The sequence below is a fragment of the Lichenostomus cassidix genome, chromosome 5 (assembly GCF_008360975.1).
Source record: "Lichenostomus cassidix isolate B80296 chromosome 5, HeHo_3.0, whole genome shotgun sequence".
Taxonomy (NCBI): Eukaryota; Metazoa; Chordata; class Aves; order Passeriformes; family Meliphagidae; genus Lichenostomus; species Lichenostomus cassidix.
The window spans coordinates 61,932,608-61,951,411 of record NC_139486.1 but is presented as its reverse complement, the minus strand read 5'-3'; the positions used below and the strand labels follow the sequence as shown (position 1 = coordinate 61,951,411).

General features: G+C 49.0%; 3 protein-coding genes and 1 pseudogene across 5 annotated transcripts in view; 1 reads left to right on the top strand and 3 right to left on the bottom strand.

The window, feature by feature from the left end:
• LOC146436962 (mas-related G-protein coupled receptor member X4-like) overlaps positions 1-18,804 on the bottom strand; it is a 149,860-nt gene that overhangs the window by 16,282 nt on the left and 114,774 nt on the right. Inside the window, exon 1 of one of the 3 annotated variants that reach the window (XM_085063405.1) lies at positions 7,666-7,722. The exons of the other annotated variants lie outside the window; for them this stretch is intronic. The gene's annotated coding sequence lies outside the window, so the exon portion shown is untranslated. Of the gene's footprint in view, positions 1-7,665; positions 7,723-18,804 lie in introns of those variants that run through there. 3 annotated transcript variants of the gene reach the window in all.
• LOC146436979 (mas-related G-protein coupled receptor member H-like) lies at positions 3,064-4,582 on the top strand (annotated as a pseudogene).
• Positions 9,464-10,267, bottom strand: LOC146436978 (mas-related G-protein coupled receptor member H-like). The gene has a single exon (XM_085063867.1). The coding sequence runs from the start codon at positions 10,265-10,267 to the stop codon at positions 9,464-9,466; it is 804 nt and encodes a 267-aa protein (XP_084919993.1).
• Positions 12,718-14,192, bottom strand: LOC146436977 (proto-oncogene Mas-like). Its single transcript, XM_085063379.1, has one exon. The coding sequence runs from the start codon at positions 14,046-14,048 to the stop codon at positions 13,098-13,100; it is 951 nt and encodes a 316-aa protein (XP_084919505.1). The 5' UTR covers positions 14,049-14,192; the 3' UTR covers positions 12,718-13,097.

Genomic DNA, 18,804 nt, shown 5'->3' with positions numbered 1-18,804 from the left:
ATACAGCTCACAGATGCCTCTGGCCACCAGAGTCCCACTTGCTGCAATCTCTCAGCATCCAGGAAAGATGCATTTTCCTCACCATCTCGAAACCGTGGGTTTAGCAGGGTTTTACATTAAAAAGCAAGCTTCTGAGGGCTCAGAATTGTTCAGATTTCCTTGCTGGTGAAACAGCAGCTGAGCTTTTGGCAATCTGGACCAACTCTTCTGCACCTCCCTCCCCACACAAAGGGCTCTTTGCATGTGCCGACTTGCTTCTTCCCCACAGACTGAACCTCTGCAAAGGAACAAATCCTCCGAGGGACAAATGGAGCCACTTCTTTCCTCCGCAACCCAGCCCTGTGAGGCTGAAGCAAATCCACACTCAGAAACCAACATTTTACCTGAGCCAGCCCTCCCAAGCCATATGGAAAGCAGGCCCACTGGCAGGTCAGTCCAACAACTCAAACTCTCTCAAGCATTTCTCACACCTGGAAGATTACACCTCCATTTCGCAAAAACCCCACCCACTGCTACTTTCCTCTACTACTTGACATTATCAACTGCTTTACTTCCCCTACTTCTAGCATTTTGCTTTCACCCAGCATTAGAGTTCCCGTTTCACATGGTGTGCAGGTGCCTACAACTCAGAGACACCAGCCAACCTCACAGCTTGAGGCTGCATTGCTGAGGAGGAACCATCAGAACAACTTAATACAACTCTTTACAAGACTCCTACCTAATTGTGGCAACATTTTATCAACACAGAACCTTGTCCAGAAGTTCAAGGCAAACAGAGGGCCTATTCTCGCATACACTAACCTGGCTGGCAAGCAGCTCATCTGCTCTGTGGGGGATGGATGGCTCCAATACCCTGGAAGGGCAAGGACTGCAGGCAGGAGCTGTGCTTGCTCCTTCCACATGCGCTCTCTTGCACGCATCAGCTCCGTGCAGGAGGCTAAAGCCAACGTGACTGCGATGGTGTCCTAGGTTGCAATATAGATGTAGTTAAGTATTCTATTACCACCAGCTGTGGGCCGTTAGCTGCTATCACCTGCTAATGACCCACCCCGCATGACAGGCAATGGGCCATCAGGGACACTCATGGACTTATCTCATCCCATTGTGGGATGCTCTGCCCAGGAGGGAGGAACCAGGTGTTCCCACGTGGATATAACCTGGCCTTGGAACTGCCTGAGCTAGCCCTGTCCACTGGGTTCCCAGAGGACAAGAGCTACCACTGGATCTTCAGCTGGAGACTAGACCTTCACAGGATCACCGCTTCAACTGGACTACTGCAGTTGGACTGCTACCACCACCCTAACAGGGTGTTAGGTTGTATCTGACTTTGTCAGTGCTTTTCCTTGTATTATTTCACTTATTTTTAATTTCAATCTTGACTTGTGATCTCCCACTGGTTTCTTTTCAAACCAAGACAGATGGTGACTTCTAACTGGAACACCAGAATTCATTCCCATCTGTCTAAGAAACTGGCAGTGCCCATCAATTAGAGCAAGAGCACACTAACACTTGCAGCTGCAAAATAAAAGAAACACAATTAACATCTCAAGTTCCTTGAGAAGTGAAATTCTTACACGTGCATTTGGCAAGCTGTATAAGCTGACAACAAGCAGCAGCAGCAGCCAATGCATCTGCATCAAGAATCCGACTGCCTGCCACAGGAGAAGGGAGCTGGTGCATATGGGACGGATTCTTTGTGGCAAGCACATTGGAGCATGACTTTCCTCTGCCCTCCCAGGTCCTAGAACAATATTCCCCCAAAAGGTATTGTGCCCCACATGGCTGTGATCCCAAAATCACGCTGGCACCTTGTTCCTGCATCCCACTGCAGTCTGATATCAATAAACAGCATCCTGAACCCTGAGCTGCCTTCACCCCATCTGCCAGCGCTTGCTGCCTTCCTCTGGCTCCTGCTGCCAGCCGGGAATGGGGGTGGAGGGAGGGAGGGAGGGAGGGGACACAGGCATGGCTTGTGCTCCCTGCAGCAAACATGATCCCGAGTGCCCAGAGCTGGGATGGCAGCGGCACAGCCGGCATGGGCAGGATGGCCCAGGGGCTCAGCATTCCCTTCCCAGCTGCTCTCTGAGTGGCACAGCAAAGATCTCCCTGGTCCCGGCTGGAGCAGGGCAGCAGTGGGGCTGTTAGGGGGGAAAGGTAGTCCCAGGGGAGTCTGGGCGTGTCCAAGGGGTCAGGAGAGGTCAGGAAGGGTCTGGATGGTGCCGATCCCAAATGTCCTCACTGGAGAGCAGGAGAGCCTGCAGGCGGGTCGTGCTCAGAGCCAAGGAGCAACCCTTGGCCAGGAAACCTGCAGGGTGGCATGGCATGGCATGGCATGGCATGGCATGGCATGGCACGGGAGAGGGTTGGAGAAGGGAGATGGATTGAGAGCCAATTCCAATATGGGCCAGAATAAACTAACATAATGGGAAGCATCAGGAAGCAGGAATTTTTTCCTTCACGGGACACGCAGAAGGATCTCTCCTTGTTCTTTGTCTGTGGTGAGACTTTACAACAGGGGTTTCATGCGTCATAACCATACAGATTCATAAAAATCAGTTTCTAATCTCATATATAAACACTTCTGTCCTGGAAGTAATTTGATGCATTTACCTCCTACTGGAAGTCATTTGATGTTCCTTCAGGTTCATAAAGAGACGTCTCTAGTGGTTTTATTCACTGAATGCTTCAATATTAAAGATGACCTTGCCTTGAACTTTTCCTTTGGCCATGTGCTGCTGCTTCTTGATACAGAATTTGTCCCAAAACCACTGCAGGTCTCCTTTGGTTCCAGCCACGTTTCTCATTCTCTGTTTGCACTTTTATATCGTCTTATTTTTTACACCAGCTCCTCTTTCAGCCACTTCACAAGAACTGAATATTTTTATTGTCTCTGTCTTTAATCAGTCTCCTGATGTACATCCCAACCCTCCCACCTCGCTCTCCCACACCACCATTTCCACTGCCCTCCTCTCCTGCACATCTCACTTCTCCCCAGTGAATTCAGTGCAGGAATCTGCTGAGGAGTTGCATGGTCCATCCCAGGATTCTCCAAGCACTGATTCCACATCCACTCGGACCACAGCCAAGGGCCTCATCCCACTGCCTGCCCAGTGTCCATCCATGGAGTTGATCACTGTGTCCTCACCTCCCACCTCACCCACTGAAGGAGATGACCCGTGTGAGATAAATACCTCCAGCATGGCCATAGAAGGTGTCACACTGCTCATCTCTGTCTGTGGGCTGGCTGGGAACAGGGCTGTTCTCTGGGTTCTCAGCTTCCATATCTGCAGGATTCCCATCATCATCTACATCCTCAGCCTGACCGTTGCCAGCCCCACCTGCCTCCTCCTTGCAGTGCCCCTCACCCTGCTCTACCTGCTGGAGAATGTGTCCTGCTGCACTCTCATGCCCCCAGCCTATCTGTGCTTGCTTTTCTTGCTGACCCTGCCCCCCCACAACACAATGCTGTACTTGCTGACACCCATCAGCATTGAGAGGTGCAGCTCCATCCTCTGCCCACTCTGGTGCAGCTGCCACCATCCCCAGTGTCTCTTGCGATGGTGAGTGCCCTGCTCTGGACCCTCTCCATTGCTGTCATTGCCTCAGTGACTTCCCTGTGCCAATTGCATGAGGTGAGCACTGCCAGGTGGCTCTCATCTCCATGTTTGCTGTTGATCTCCTCATCTGTGCTCCCTCTGTGGTCATTTCCAGCACAGTCCTCCTCATTAGGGTCAAACGTGGCTTCCAGCAGCAGCAACCCAAAGGGCTCCATGCTGTTATCTACCAAACTCTGCTTTTCTTCCTCCTCTTCATCCTCCCCTCAGCCTCTGCAATTTCCTGCAGCTGCTTGGGAACATTATTGCATCTTCCCAGGTGTTTTTCTTGCTCACCTGCATCCACAACAGCATCAAATGCTTCAGCTATTTCTTGGTGGTGAGCCACAGGAGAAAGTGCTCCATGAGGTTCCTCCAGCTCTGCCTCCAGAGGATCTTTGAGGAGCCAGAAGAAAACACTGCCTGTAGCAATGATCCCACCATGGACACAGCAGTCTGAGCCTGTTGATCCCTTCCCCTGCACTGCTTAGGGACCCCAGGACAGTGGCTGAGGGAGTCTTTGAGTCACCTGATGAATAAATATCCACAGGATCACCCTCCCTGTGCTGCTGCATCCCCTTCCCCTTTCCAGGCTGCACTGGCATCTCAGAAATGCTCCTGAGGCCTCGGCCTTGAGGAGCAGCCCCTGGGCTCAGCTGCTCTGGAGCTGATCACAAACTCCGTCTGCTCCCAGGAACTGCTGCTGTCCAACGAGCTCCTGGCTTTTAGGAATACCCTTGGAAACTGGTTTTCTTGCCTGAATGGCACAACATCCTTGTTCTCACACTCCCAAAGAAAGTGTCTGACCTGAAGTGTGGCCAGGTCAAACATGGTTGTGACTAAAGCCCATCTCTTGGGCACTATAAACAGCAGTCCAAAAGGAGACCCTGGGAACTCTCCTGGGCCCCAGCAGCACTGACCAGAACCTCCCTCTCAGTGGGGCCTCTCCATGCCAGGAACTCTCTCGTTTGCTGCACTCAGGCTATCCCCAACACTGACAAATCCCTGGCCAATCCCCCTGCTACTCGAGGCTCAACCCTTCACCCAGTAAGGAGAGGCAAAGGCACCTGGAATGAGCATTTCTCTGCCTTTGAGGGGAATTTGTCACAGGAACTTTGCACTGTCTCTTTCTGTCTCTGTGCACATACGTGGCACAGGCAATGGCAAATCTGGGAGTGTTGTGGTTTGGACGCTGGCCATACGCCAGGCACCCACAAAAGCTGCTCACTTGCTCTCCCCTGCCACAGCTGGGCAGAGGAGGGAAAATAAAAAAAATTACCAAAGTGTTAATGAGCTGGAATAAGGACTGGGAGAAAACACTCTAAGTGCAAAAGAGGTTTAACTTACAAAGTGAATTTATTACTAACAGAGACAGAGGAGGATAATGTGAAGTAAAAAAAAAAATGTTAAAGACACCCTTTCTACCCTCAACCCCTCCTTCCCACTGATAGCACAGAAAGACAGGGTGTGGGGGTTTATGTCAGTTCATCACCAGTATCTTCTTCCACTGCTCAGAGAGAGAAGTCCTTCCTCTGCATTGCCATGGGGTGTCTTCCATAGGAGACAGTTCTGTGGGAATTTTTGCAGCATGGTTCCATTCCCACATCAGCAGCACATACACACCTGCTGCAATGTGAGCCCCCCCCACAGGCAGTCAGTCCTCCCAAACTGCTGCACTGTGGGTCCCTCGTCCATGGGGTGCAGTCCTTCAAGGACAGGCTGCTCCAGCCTGGAATCAAGGGCTCTCTCTCCATTGGGACACCCACTGGCTCACAGCCTCCTCCAGGCATCCACCTGCTCCGGTGTGGGCATGTCCCCACGGGCTGAGTGGATCTCTGCATCCCCCATGGACCCCATGGGCTGCAGGGGCACAGCATGCTCAACCATGGTCCTCACCACAGCCTGCGGAGGAAATTCAGCTCCAGTGCCTGGAGCACCTCCTGCCCCTCCTTCTCCACTGACCTTGGTGTTTCCATATTGTGTCACTCACATATTCTCACCTCCTCCTTCTCTGGCTAGAAACAGCTGTGTGCACATGTGTTTTGATTTCGTTTTGAATATGTTAACACAGAGGTGTCACCACCATCTCTAGTTGGCGCAGCCTTGGCCAGCAGTATGTCCAGCAACTTCAGATCCATCAGGGATTGGCTCTGCTGGACATGGTGAAATCTTCCTGTAGCTTCTCTCAGGAGCATCTCTGTGGCCCCTCTGCTACCCAAAACCAGGCCAAAAAAATCAACAGAGGGAGAAATGCTGCTCCCTCAGGTGTTTAAGTACCTGCAATATCTGAGTGAGTCAGGCCTGTGAAGAAGGTCAAGTCATGAGTTATAAGTTCAGTTACATGCTGTAAAGTGTTGTTCCTTTGCTAGATTGTTCATTTTAGGATATAAGGGCAAGAATGGCTGGGAGAAGCAGAGACACTGCCCAGGGTCCTGTTGAGGCTGTTGGGGGAAAAAACAACCCTGGCAGGGTTCTGGTGGTTCTCAGAGGTATCTGGAGGGGTCTGGAGGAGATCGGAGTGGGTCTGGATGCTGTCTATCCCAAATGTCCCCCTGCAGGGCAGCAGAGTCTGACAGGTCATGCTTGGAGCCAGGGAGTGGCTGGGAAAGCTGCAGGATGGGATGGGATGGGATGGGATGGGATGGGATGGGATGGGATGGGATGGGATGGGATGGGGATAGGATGGGAAGCAGCTCAGATGTAGTTCCTTGGGCCCAGGGGCGGTTTTGGCAATGATTTTGATGCTCAACCTAGAAATGGAGTTGCTTCTGAGAACCACCCAGCTGCCTCCTCAGCTCTGCCAGAACTGCCAGCATTCCGGTGCCACCAGCATCTCTCTGCTGCTGGAGGGACTATGATCTCTCAGGGAAGAGGAATGAGGAATGGTAGAAAGCTGTTGGGAGAAGGAAAGCAGATGCAGAATTAGACATTCTACAGGGAAGGAGTGTATCTAATAAGGAGGTAAAGAGGAGCTATTTGTAAAATTCTGCATTTCGAGGTTTTGACAAAAGCCACTTCTGCTGCAGGGAAAAAAAAAAAAAAAAAGACCCAGAGGGACTGGAGCTCTCATTTAGTCTGATTTAGTCAAAGTTACAATTTCCGACTCCCCAGTGACTCCACCAACTCTTATGGAGGACCAGTGGGACAGGGCATGGAGAAGAGCTGGCAAGACAGGAGAAGGGATCTCCAGGGGACCTGGGCACTTTCTCCTTCATGATACTGACCTGGGACGATCTGCTTTAGGAGAGTGATCCCAAAGGAGCAAGAGGTACCAGGAACGTTGCAATGTTTCTTTCTGTGTCTGTGCACATACACAGCACATGCTATGGTGAATCTGGGAGTGTCGTGGTTTGGACAGGTGGGAGACGGAGGTGGGAAGGTTGGGATGTTCATCAGGAGACTGATTAAGGACAGAGACAATAAAAATATTCAGTTCCTATGAAGTTGCAGAAAGAGGAACTGGCCAAAAAAATAAGAATATATAAAAGTGCGGACAGAGAATGATAAATGTGGGTGGAACCAGTGGAGAAATAGATAAGGAGGCCTGCAGTGGTTTTGGGACAAATTCTATACCAAGAAGCAACAGCATATGGCCAGAGGAAAAGTTCAAGGAAAGGTCACCTTTAATATTGCAGCATTCAGTGAATACAACCAGCAGTGACCTCTCTTAATGAACCTGCAGGATCATTAAACGACTTCCAGTAGGAGGTGAATGCATGGAGAATAGTTCTAGGAAAGTGATGTTTATGTATTAGAAAAGAAACATGTTTTTATGACTTTGAATGATTGTAATGGATAAAAACCCTGTTGAAAAGTCTCACCACACACAGCAAAAGGAGAGATCCTTCAGTATGACCTGCACAGATAAAGAATTCCCAATTCCTAACATGTTCCATTGCATTAGAAAGTTGATTCCACCTGATTTCAATATCAAGATATAGAAGGGAAGCTGAGGGCAGAGGAGTGAGGATCTGGGGAGGACACTGCAGTCACCGGGAGAGGGTGGTAGGAACAGAGCAGCTGCTGGAGGAGAGGCAGGTGGGGTAGGGAGGAAGGAAAACATTGCACTGACCTGTTGAGTGTGGGTCAGCAGCAGGCAAAGGGTGTCTGTCCAGATCAGTGGTGCTTCCTGGTCCCTCCTGCTGCTTTGGGATCAATACCCTAAAGCAGAACCTCCCAGGTCAGTAACAGGAGGGAGAAAGAGCCCAGATCCCCAGGAGATCCCCACTCCTGTCCCACTGGCTCCTCTCCATGCCCTGTCCCGATGTTGCTCCTGAAGTCTTGCTGTGGTCATAGGGCAGTCAGAATCAGTTTAACCCTTATGGCTACATCAGAGTTCCATAGCCTTAGGATTACTGATCTTGATTTTTTTTCCTCATGAAGCAAGTGGTCTGTCGCTGTTGAGCAGCTAGCAGAGTAATGAATGCACCAGTTCTCAGTGGCAAGAAGGAATGACCTTTATTGTTTTGATTTCATCACATATATAGAGTTCTCAAAAGTCACCCAGATTGGTCAGTCAGAAGCCTTTCCCCAGGCCTGATTGGCCAGGCCTGCACTGCCCAAGTTCTGGGACACTGTTCCAACAACATCCAAACTTTATCTTTATTTACAAAACACAAGAAAACTTCTCATGGGAAAAACCTGTGCTAGCCACAGTGGTCTTTGTCTTTGTGAATGGCTCCTCATTCCTCCTCATTAGAAACACTCCTTCCCTGCAGAATGTCCCATTCTCTAATTGCCTTCCCCCTTCCATTCCTTGTTTCTCTTCCCTGAGGGATCGTGTTTCCTCCAGCAGCAGAGGGATGCTGGTGCTGCTGGTGGCACTGGAATGCTGGCAGTGCTGGGGAGTCAGCTGGGTGATTCTCAGGAACAACTCCCATTCTGGGAAGAGCTCCTGGATCATTGCTGAAAGCTCTCTTAGGCCTAAGGCAGTACATCTGAGCTGTGACCTGTCCTATCCCCATCCTCCTATTCCATCCTCATTCCGACTCCCATTTCATGGTCCTTAACCCTATCTTGTCCTCATTGCTGCTCACCATCCATATGTCCAATCCACTCGCCATGCCATGCCATGCCATGCCATGCCATGCCATGCCATGCCATGCCATCCCGCAGCTTTCCCAGCCAAGGGTTGCTCCTTGGCTCTGAGCACGACCTGCCTGCAGGCTTTGCTGCTCTCCAGTGAGGACATTTGGGATCAGCACCATCCACACCCTTCCTAACCTCTCCTGACCCCTCCGACACACCCAGACTCCCCCCAGGGCCACCTTCCCCCCTGACAGTTCCACTGCTGCCCTGCTCCAGCGGGACCAGGGAGATCTTTGCTGTGCCACTCAGAGAGCAGCTGGGAAGGGAATGCTGAGCCCCTGGGCCATCCTGCCCATGCCGGCTGTGCCGCTGCCATCCCAGCTCTGGGCACTCGGGATCATGTTTGCTGCAGGGAGCACAAGCCATGCCTGTGTCCCCTCCCTCCCTCCCTCTACCCCCATTCCCGGCTGGCAGCAGGAGCCAGAGGAAGGCAGCAAGTGCTGGCAGACAGGGTGAAGGCAGCTCAGGGTTCAGGATGCTGTTTATTGATATCAGACTGCAGTGGGATGCAGGAACCAGGTGCGAGGGGGATTTTGGGATCACAGCCATGTGAGACATGATCCTTTTTTGGGAATAATATTTTAGGACCTGGGAGGGAGGAGGAAAGCCATGCTTCAATGTGCTCCCTGCGCAATTCCTGCTGCTTGCTCTTGCTGCCTTCTCCTGGAGGATTACATTGCAGGAGGATGATGCTTTGGATATTTCTTAATCAGATGACTCAAGGAAACCCTCAGCCATTCTCCCAGGGTCCTTCAGCAGTTCAGTGGAAGGGATCAACAGGCTCAGAGTGCTGTGTCCCTGGCAGCATCATTTCTGCTGGGAGTGTTTTCTTCCAGCTCCTCAAAGACCATCTGGAGGGAGAGCCAGAGTGACCCTGTGGAGCAGTGCCTCCAGCTCCTCATTGCCAAGAAGTAGATTAAGGGTTTGAGGGTACTGTGGATGGAGGCGAGGAGGAAATGAACAGGGAAGGACCCAGAGATGAGGTGGATCTGCTCCAGGAGAATGTAGAGGCTGGAGGGGAGACCAAAGAGGGCCATGAGAAAGATAATGATGTCAAGCCTCTCATATTGCTGATTCTGAGAACCATACTTGTCTTTCTTGAAGAGGGTTGTGCTGGAAATGACCATGGTTGAAGCAAAGAGGAAAAGGTGTAGCATGAACATGAAGAAGAAAACGACCCAGTAGCCCTCATCCTTAGCAGACTGCAACAGTGAAGTAAGCATGGGAATGGCAGTGATGGAGAAGGCCACAAGCATGATACTCAGCACCTTCAAGTGGTGCTGGGGATGTTGACTAAGGCACCAGAGAGGGCAGAAGGTGGATCTGCACCTCTCAATGCTGATGGCTGCCAGCAGGTACAGCCCAAGATTGTAGAAAAACAGCAACAGCTCAGCAACAAATACCGGGTAACTGATGTGTATGGAAGGGAAGCACTTCATGTTGTCATGCAGGAAAAATATTGTGGAGGCGACCATGAGGAAGAGGAAGACAAAATCAGTGATGGCCATGTGGAAGATGTAGACAGTGATGGGCTTCCTGTGGATGAAGAATCCGAGGAGCCAGAGGACAGCCCCATTCCCAGCCATCCCTCCGAAGCAGATGAGCACTGTGATAATGGTTACGATAGTGTTTCTGGTGACCTTGACCCCACACAGATACATTCCTTCCGTGGGTGAGGCAAGAGGTGGGGACATGGTGCTCACATCATGGATGGATGCTGGGCAGGCAGTGGAATGAGGCCCCTGGCTGTGATCAGAGTGGATGGGAAGTCAGTGCTTGGAGAATCCCAGGATGGACCATGCAGCTCATCAGCAGCTCCCTGCAGCAGGAAGGATTCAGTGGAGAGCAGTGAGATGTGCAGGGGAGGAGGGTGGTGGAAATTATGAGGGTGGGAGAGGGAGGTGGGAGGGTTGGGATGTTCAGGCGAAGATGTGGAAGGGAAGCTCAGGGCAGAGGAGGGAGGAGCTGGGCAGGACACTGCAGTCCCAGGAAGAGAGTGGCAGGAACAGAGCAGCTGCTGGAGGAGAGGCAGGTGGGGTAGGGAGGAAGGCAAACATTGCACTGACCTGTCGAGTGTGGGGCAGCAGCAGGCAAAGGGTGTCTGTCCAGATCAGTGGTGCTTCCTGGTACCTCTTGCTCTTTTTTATATCCATATGGTAAAGTGGATCCTCCCAGGTCAGTAACATGAAGGAGAAGATCTATCTACTGCCACAGTGTTGCTCCCCAAGTCTCAGTGTAGACATGGGGGAGTCAAAAATTGCATCTTTGGCTACATTAGAGCTTCACTTCCTTGGGATTATTTATCTTGTTGTTTTGTTGTTTTTTCTTTGTCTACAAAGGAGTTGGCTTTTGTCAAAAGCTCCAAATGAAGAATTTTGCTAATGGCTCTTCATTTCCTCCTCATTAGAAACACTCCTTCCCTGCAGAATGTTTCATTCTCCATCTGCCTTCCCTCTCCCTACAGGTTTCTACCATTGCTCATTTCTGTTCCCTGAGGTGTCATGGTCCCTCCAGCAGCAGAGAGATGCTGGTGGTGCTGTTGGCATTGGAATGCTGGCAGTGCTGGGGAGGCAGCTGGGTGCTTGTCAGAAACAACTCCCATTCTGGGAAGAGCTCCAGGATCACTGTCCAAACCTCCCCTGGGTCCGAGGAAGCACTCCTCAGACAAGAATTTCAATTTTTCTTCCGTAATGTGGAGTCTAAGAGCCCAAGGGAAGGACAGCAAAGAGTTGCTTGCAGCCTGGTTACTTAGAACCCATATTAATTACTGCTAATGTCCTTAAGGATGCAATGAAAGCTATTAGACACCAGATTTCGGAGTGCTCTTATCTCCTTTCCAGCCCTTCACCAGCAGCTCTTCTTTGCCCTTCTCAGCTTTGGGAGCACTAGTGATTGTTTTTACCCTACCTTTGCCAACAGGGACACCTTCCACCAGACCAGATTCTTCCAAAACCCATCCAACCTGGCCTGGAACACTTCCAGGGGTCCTGGGGCAAGACCTCCACTCTTACAGGCTAGAATTCCTTCCCAATATTCCATCTAACCCTGTTCTCTGGCAGTATGAAGCCATCCTCCTATTCCCATCACTGCAGGCCCTTGTCCAAAGTGCCTCTCCAGTTCCTGGAGCCCCTGTAGGCACCAGATGGGGCTCTAAGGTCTCCCTGAAGCCTTCCCTTCTCCAGGCTGAACACCCTCAGCTCAGTGACCTCAGTGAAGCCACAGGGAGATGGGCGATGCCATGTGGAGCCTGTGGTGACAAACAGAGGTGTCACCCTGCTCCTGGAAGGTGGTGGCTGTGCTGAGGAGCACAGACTCTCCCTCCCCTTGCAGCTGCACCATCAGAGCCTGCTGAGGGAGAGGCCAAAGCCAGGGCAGAGGAAGAATTTCTGAAGGCACAAAACCACCAGCAAGGATATCAGTAAAAACCAGATTTAATATTGAGGAACAGCGCAACAAAGAACTATCCGTGTGTGTGTGTGTGAGAAAAGGCCAGTGAGGGTAAGGATAAAAAGGAAAATAGCCTAAAAGCTTAACAGTACTCAAAGAGAACGGTACTTAACTTACACCTTAAACTCAGCAATTCAACAGAGGAATAACAATTAACAGCATTTAATCTTGTACCTTAACTTTCCTTACAGGCCTAATTTACTCACACATCTCAGGTATTTAAACACCTGAGAGAGCAGCATTTCTCCCACATTTCCATAGCAGATGGACACGTGTGTGCACAGAGATAGAAAGAGTCAGTGAAGGGTGAAAATACCCCTGAGAGAAATTCCCCTCAAAGGCAGTGAAGTGCTCAGCCTGGATTCTTTTGCATCTGCAGAATGGACAAATGGTTGAGCCTGGAGCAGTGTGGGGATCAGCCCAGGATCCATAGGTGTTTGGGGATCCCCCAAGTGCAGCAAGCGAGAGAGTTCCTGTCTTGGAGAGGCCCCACTGAGAGGGAGGTTCTGGTCAGAGCTGCTGGGGCTCAGGAGAGCTCCAAGGGTCTCCTTTTGGACTGCTGTTTACAGTGCACCAAGAGATGGGCTTTAGTCACAACTGTGTTTGACCTGGCTGCGCTTTGAGTCGGAAACCTTCTTTGGGAGTGTGAGGACAGGGATGTTGTGCCATTCAGGCAAGGAAACCAGTTTCCAAGGGTATTCCTAAAAGCCAGGAGCTCGTTGGAGAGCAGCAGTTCCTGGGAGCAGACGGAGTTTGTGATCAGCTCCAGAGCAGCTGAGCCCAGGGGCTGCTCCTCAAGGCCGAGGCCTCAGGAGCATTTCTGAGATGGCAGTGCAGCCTGGAAAGGGGAAGGGGATGCAGCAGCACAGGGAGGGTGATCCTGTGGATATTTATTCATCAGGTGACTCAAAGACTCCCTCAGTCACTGTCCTGGGGTCCTTCAGCAGTGCAGGGGAAGGATCAACAGGCTCAGACTGCTGTGTCCGTGGCAGCATCATTGCTGGAGGCAGTGTTTTCTTCTGGCTCCTCAAAGAGTCTCTGGAGGATCTCCCTTAGACACTGCTTGGAGAAGTGCCTCCTGCAGCTCTCCATGGAATAGTGTCTCTTCCAGCTGCCCACCAAGAAGTAGATGAAGGGTTTGATGGTGCTGGTGATGCATGTGAGCAGGAAAACAACCTGGGAGGACACAACAGTGTAGCTAAGCTGCTCCAGGAAATTCCAGAGGCAGAGGGGCAGACTGAAGACCACAGTAAGGAAGATAGCAACATCGAGTCTCTGGTGTTGCTTTTGCTGGAAGCCACGCTTGAAATGAATGAAGTGGATTGTGCTGGAAATGACCAGGGGTGCAGCAAAGAGGAGGAGGTTGAGGGCATACAGGGAGATGAGAGCCACCCGGCAGTGCTCCTGCTCATGTGACTGGCATAGGGAATTCACTGTGGGAATGACAGCCACGAAAGTGAAGAAGAAGACCCAGAACAGGCCATCCATCATCACCCAAAACAGGCGCTCAGGGACTTTGTAGCTGCAGCAAAGTTGGCAGAGGATGGACATGGATCTGTCGATGCTGAAGAACGCCAGCCGGAACATCCCCAAGTAGTAGCAGAACAGCGATAGGTGGAGAAGCAAGCTCAAATACATCATGGGCACAAGAGAAGAGCAGGACACATCCTCCTGCAGGAAGAGCAGGGTGGAGGGGACCATGAAGACAAGGAAGAGGAAGTCGGTGACGCTCTGGCGGAAGATGTAGTAGGTGATGGGGTTCCTCTGGAGGAGCCAGAAGACAGCCCCATTCCCAGCCAGCCCACAGAGGCTGATGAGCAGCGTGACACTGTGTATGCCCATGTTGGTGGCATCAATCCCACATGGATCTTCTTCTTCGGTGGGTGAGGGGGGAGGCAGGGACATGGTGCTCACCTCCATGGATGGATGCTGGGCAGGCAGTGGGATGTGGTCTCTGGCTGTGGTCAGAATGGATGGGGAGTCAGTGCTTGGAGAATTCCGGGATGGACCATGCAGCTCCTCAGCAGCTCCTTGCAGCAGGAAGGATTCAGTGGAGAGAAGTGAGATGTGCAGGGGAGGAGGGTGGTGGAAATGGTGGGGTGGGAGGGGGAGGTGGGAGGGGTGGGACGTTCAGCAGGGGGATGGTAAATGACAGAAAGAATAAGCATATTCAGCTCCCCTGAATTTGCTGAAAGACCAACTGGCCAAGAAGATAAAAGGATGAAAAGGTGTGGACACAGGATGATAAACATGACTGGAACCAGTGGAGAAACAGATAAGGAGAGTAGTTTTGGGACAAGTTCTGTTACAAGAAGCAACAGCACATGGCCGAAGGAAAAGTTCAAGGCAAGGTCACCTTTAATATCACAGCAGTAAGTGAATGTGACCACCAGAGATCATCTTGTTAAACCTCCAGAATCATCAAAAGACTTCCAGTAGGAGGTAGATGCATGGAAATTAGTTCCAGGGAAATTATGTTTATGTAGTAGATAAGAATCATGTTTTAATGCCTACGTATGGTTATAATGGATAAAACCCTGTTGAAAAGTTTCAGTGCACACAGAACAAGGAGAGATCCTTCTATGTGTCCTGTGGAGGTAAAGAATTCCTGCTTCCTAGTGCTTTGCATTGTGTTAGAAATTTTATTCCTGCCCATTTTGGGATTATTTCTGGTGAAACCAGGTGGGAGAACTGCCTGATCTCATGTGAAACCTGGGTTGTTCCTCCAGAGATTGTGTGCCAGCATGTGGACTTTCCTGGAGAAAACCAGTGATTCACCTGCATTTATCTGGGACACAGTTTTGACATTTTGACAATGAGGCATTTTTTCCGGTGTGGGAAGCTTGCCCATATAAGATGCCTTCCAAAACTGGTGTTTTGGAATTTGATATTTTGATGTTGGCTTATTTTGCTTCTTTAGAACTTGATATTCTGGTAGATTGAAAAGAAATTATTTTGATATGTTGAAACTGGTATTTTTTAAACTTGGTGATTTTTTTGTATTTTTGGAACTTAGTTTTTTGGTCTTTTATAAGGAGATTTTTTGTCTTTGGTAACCTTGATTTTTGGTATTGCTGTAAGCAGTTTTTGGCATTTTGGAACCTGTCTTGGTTTTTGGTTTTGCATCGCTGGTTTGTTTCTTTTGTTTGGTTGATTGGTTTTTTTTAATGTTTTAGTTTTGTTGGGTTTTTTAGTTTTTAGTTTTTTGGTTGGTTTTTTTTGTTTGTTTGTTTTTTTTTTTGTTGGAACATGGTTGTTTTGGAAATTAAATCACATATCCTGTCATTATGGGTTCAGGTCAATCTAAAGTCATTAAAAGGGATGATATTTAAAAAAAACCCACCACTTGGATATACATTGAAACATTGAAGGAAGATTGGAAGATCCTCTGGTGGAACAGCTGCCAGGGCGAATTTATTTTAATATTGTAATTAACAGCAGCCTTTGTATGAATTAGATTTGGGTCAAAATTGGCCAAAAATGGTACCTTAGACAATAATATTTTTTGCAGCTGATGTTGTTCTTGTGTTGAGGACAAAATGGGATGAATTGATGGATTCTGAAATGTTTTTCTCTTGGAGAAATCACCCTGAATAGCAAAGGGATTGTAGTACCTTTGGATCCTTTTGGTTTGCCTTTAGAGAAAGACAACATGGAGAAAAGGATTAAATGTTGGTGTTCTGTGTGTAGCATGGGACAAGTCTGCTCTAAGCATTTAGATGGCCAAAGAAAAAAACGGTTTACAATTGAGCTGCAAAGTCCTGTGCAGAGAGGAGTGAGAAGGCTAGCTGCAGGATTAGATAAGAAAGCAATAAATATGAGGAGGTTCGGGAGGAGAGTAAAAGTCTCCTGGCTCCTGTTTTCCTAGGACAGCCCTCAGATGATAGCTGAACAAAACTCCAGAAAATCCAGACAAGAGAGGGTTTTGAGTATTTTGATATGAGTAAGCTGTTTGCTGCTGCATGGACAGTACATATGAATTGAAAAAAGAAAAAAACCCAAACAGGAAATAACTAAACAGAACTAAATAGAAAATGAGAGCAGAAAGAAATCAGCAAAGGACTCTCACCCCTGGGTGGGCAGGGGAGAGCCTCATGGCAGGAGAAGTGTTTGAGTTCCTGGAGCTTCATTAGGAAAAGTGGGAACAAATCAATGTGGATATTGTAAACAGGATGAAAGAGGGAATGGCCTCATGTAAAACCCAGCACTTCTGCAAACCCTCTCGTGGCATGAGCAGAGGACTTGTGAAGAGGGACCAGATGTTTCTTCCCTGGCAGAGGAACTGAGGAATGAAAAATGGGGTTTTTGGTAAACACAGGAGCTGGTTATGCAGTATTAAATACCCTGCAAGGGGAGTTAAGGAATGACTTTATCACAGTTGTCGGTGCCATCAGGACTTGTGAAATGTGGCCCCTTTTCAGTCCAATTAAATTCACATTGAAATCCCTGAAATCCCTAAATATGTAGAAGCTTCAATTTTTATGTTGCAGGAACTGACTTCCCATTCTGAACCTACCCCCCCAAAAAAAGGTTGATGCAGTAATCCCCATTGTGTGGGCCAGTGAGATTCCTGGAAAATCAAAGAGTGGAACCTGTAAGAATCAAACTAAAGTCAGGCACAGGCCTGGTAAGACATAACCAATATCCTTTAAATTTGAAATATTGAAAGGGATTTTTAGTAATTAATAAGATAGAATGATAGCTAACTCATATACACTCATAATCAGGCAAAAAAAAACCCCAGTAATAAAAAAAATATTTTAATGGTTCACTGCAATAGATTTAAAAGATGCTTTTTTCTGCACACCTCTAAGCCATGCATGCAGGAACAATTCACATTTAAGTGGGAAAATCCACAGGCAAGTCTGCATTTCGAAAGGGATTTAGAAATAGCCCCACAGTTTTGGAGAATCAACTGTCAAAGGAATTAGAAGAATAGAAGACCTTTAATCTGCAAGAGGCTCTGTTACAACATGTTGATGATATTCTGCTGGCCACCAAAACAAAAGAACACTGCTGAGACCCAACTGTTGAATTGTTAAACTTTGGAAGATTAAATGATTACAGGGGATTGAGAGAGAAGGCCCAAGGGATGAAGAAGACTGTGAGCTTCCTGGCTTTTGAAATTCTCCGAGGCCAAAGAAAACTAAGCAAGAACCATGAACTGTAAGAGAATTGCGTGTCTTGCTTGGAATGGTTGGGTGGTGGATCGGGAATTTTGGATTACCAGAGCACCCTTTGTGTAGACTTTTATAACTGTTCATAAAGATTTTATTGTATGGACTGATGATGCCTGGGCTGTGTTCAAACACCTTTAGAAAGCACTAATGGGAATCTGTCTTTGGGCTTGCCAGGAGATCTGAAGATGCTGCAGAAAAGGTCATCCATGTTTTGGTTCTGCAACAGGTGATCTGCCCATCTGATATTAAGTCAGAATAAAGTGCAAACGATTGTCAGTTAATTGAAGCATTGTATTCTAGTTTTCGCCCTGGTGGATGGACAGTCACTGCTGCTAGGCAATAGCTCCTGAGGAAGTAAAGCAGAGATAGAGCATGACCTGTAGAGCTCTGCTGCCCTCCAGGGGGAATATTTGGGATCAGCAGCATCCAGACCACCCCGACCACCTCCAGAACCCTCCTGACCCCTCCAACAAACCTGTCAGGGTTTGACCCTGACTAAAGGCCAGGCACCCCTGCTCTCTCTTGCCGCAGATGTGCAGGAGAGGGGAATGGAAAAAAAACCTGTTAAACACACCAAATTAATGAGTTAAGTGAGATAGGACATTGGTAGGACACGCAGAAGAAGGGCAGACAGGCTTCAAACTTAAAGTTGCAAAGGGATTTAATTACCTAACAGAGTCAGAGGATAAATGAGAGGTAAAAATAAGGTTTTCATACACCATTTGTTCACTCATCCCCCTCCGTCTTTCTAACCAACAGCTCGGGTAGGGGGCAGGGTGTGGGGTATTCTCTTAGTCTATAGAGCAGGTCTATCAATCTATTCATCACCACAATTTTTCTACTACAAATACTTTTTATCTTGGGGTGCTTCAGCAGTGCAGGGGAAGGGATCAACAGGCTTAGACTGCTGTGTCCATGGTGGGATCATTGCTGCAGGCAGTGTTTTCTTCTGCCTCCTCAAAGATCCTCTGGAGTGAGAGCTGGAGGAACCTCATGAAACAGTTCTTCCTGTGGCTCACCACCAAGAAATAGATGAAGCATTTCATGATGTGGTGGATACAGGTGAACAAGAAAAACACCTGGGGAAGATGCAATAATGTTCCCAAGCAGCTGCATGAAATTGCAGAGGCTGAGGGGAGGATGAAGAGGAGGAAGAAAAGCAGAGTTTGGAAGATAACAGCATGGAGGCCTTTTGGATTGCTGCTGCTGGAAGCAACGTTTGACCTTAATGAGGAGGACTGTGCTGGAAATGACCACAGAGGGAGCACAGATGAGGAGATCAACAGCAAACATGGAGATGAGAGCCACCTGGCAGTTCTCACCTCATGCAATTGGCACAGGGAAGTTACTGAGGCAATGACAGCAATGGAGAGGGTCCAGAGCAGGGCACTCACCATCCCAAGAGATACTGGGGATGGTGGCAGCTGCACCAGAGTGGGCAGAGGATGGAGCTGCGCCTCTCAATGCTGATGGCTGTCAGCAAGTACAGCCTCGTG

Excerpts from the sequence above, each read along its gene's own strand:
- LOC146436977 (XM_085063379.1), bottom strand. The coding sequence starts at position 14,048 with ATGGAGGTGAGCACCATGTCCCTGCCTCCCCCCTCACCCACCGAAGAA.
- LOC146436978 (XM_085063867.1), bottom strand. The coding sequence starts at position 10,267 with ATGGCTGGGAATGGGGCTGTCCTCTGGCTCCTCGGATTCTTCATCCAC.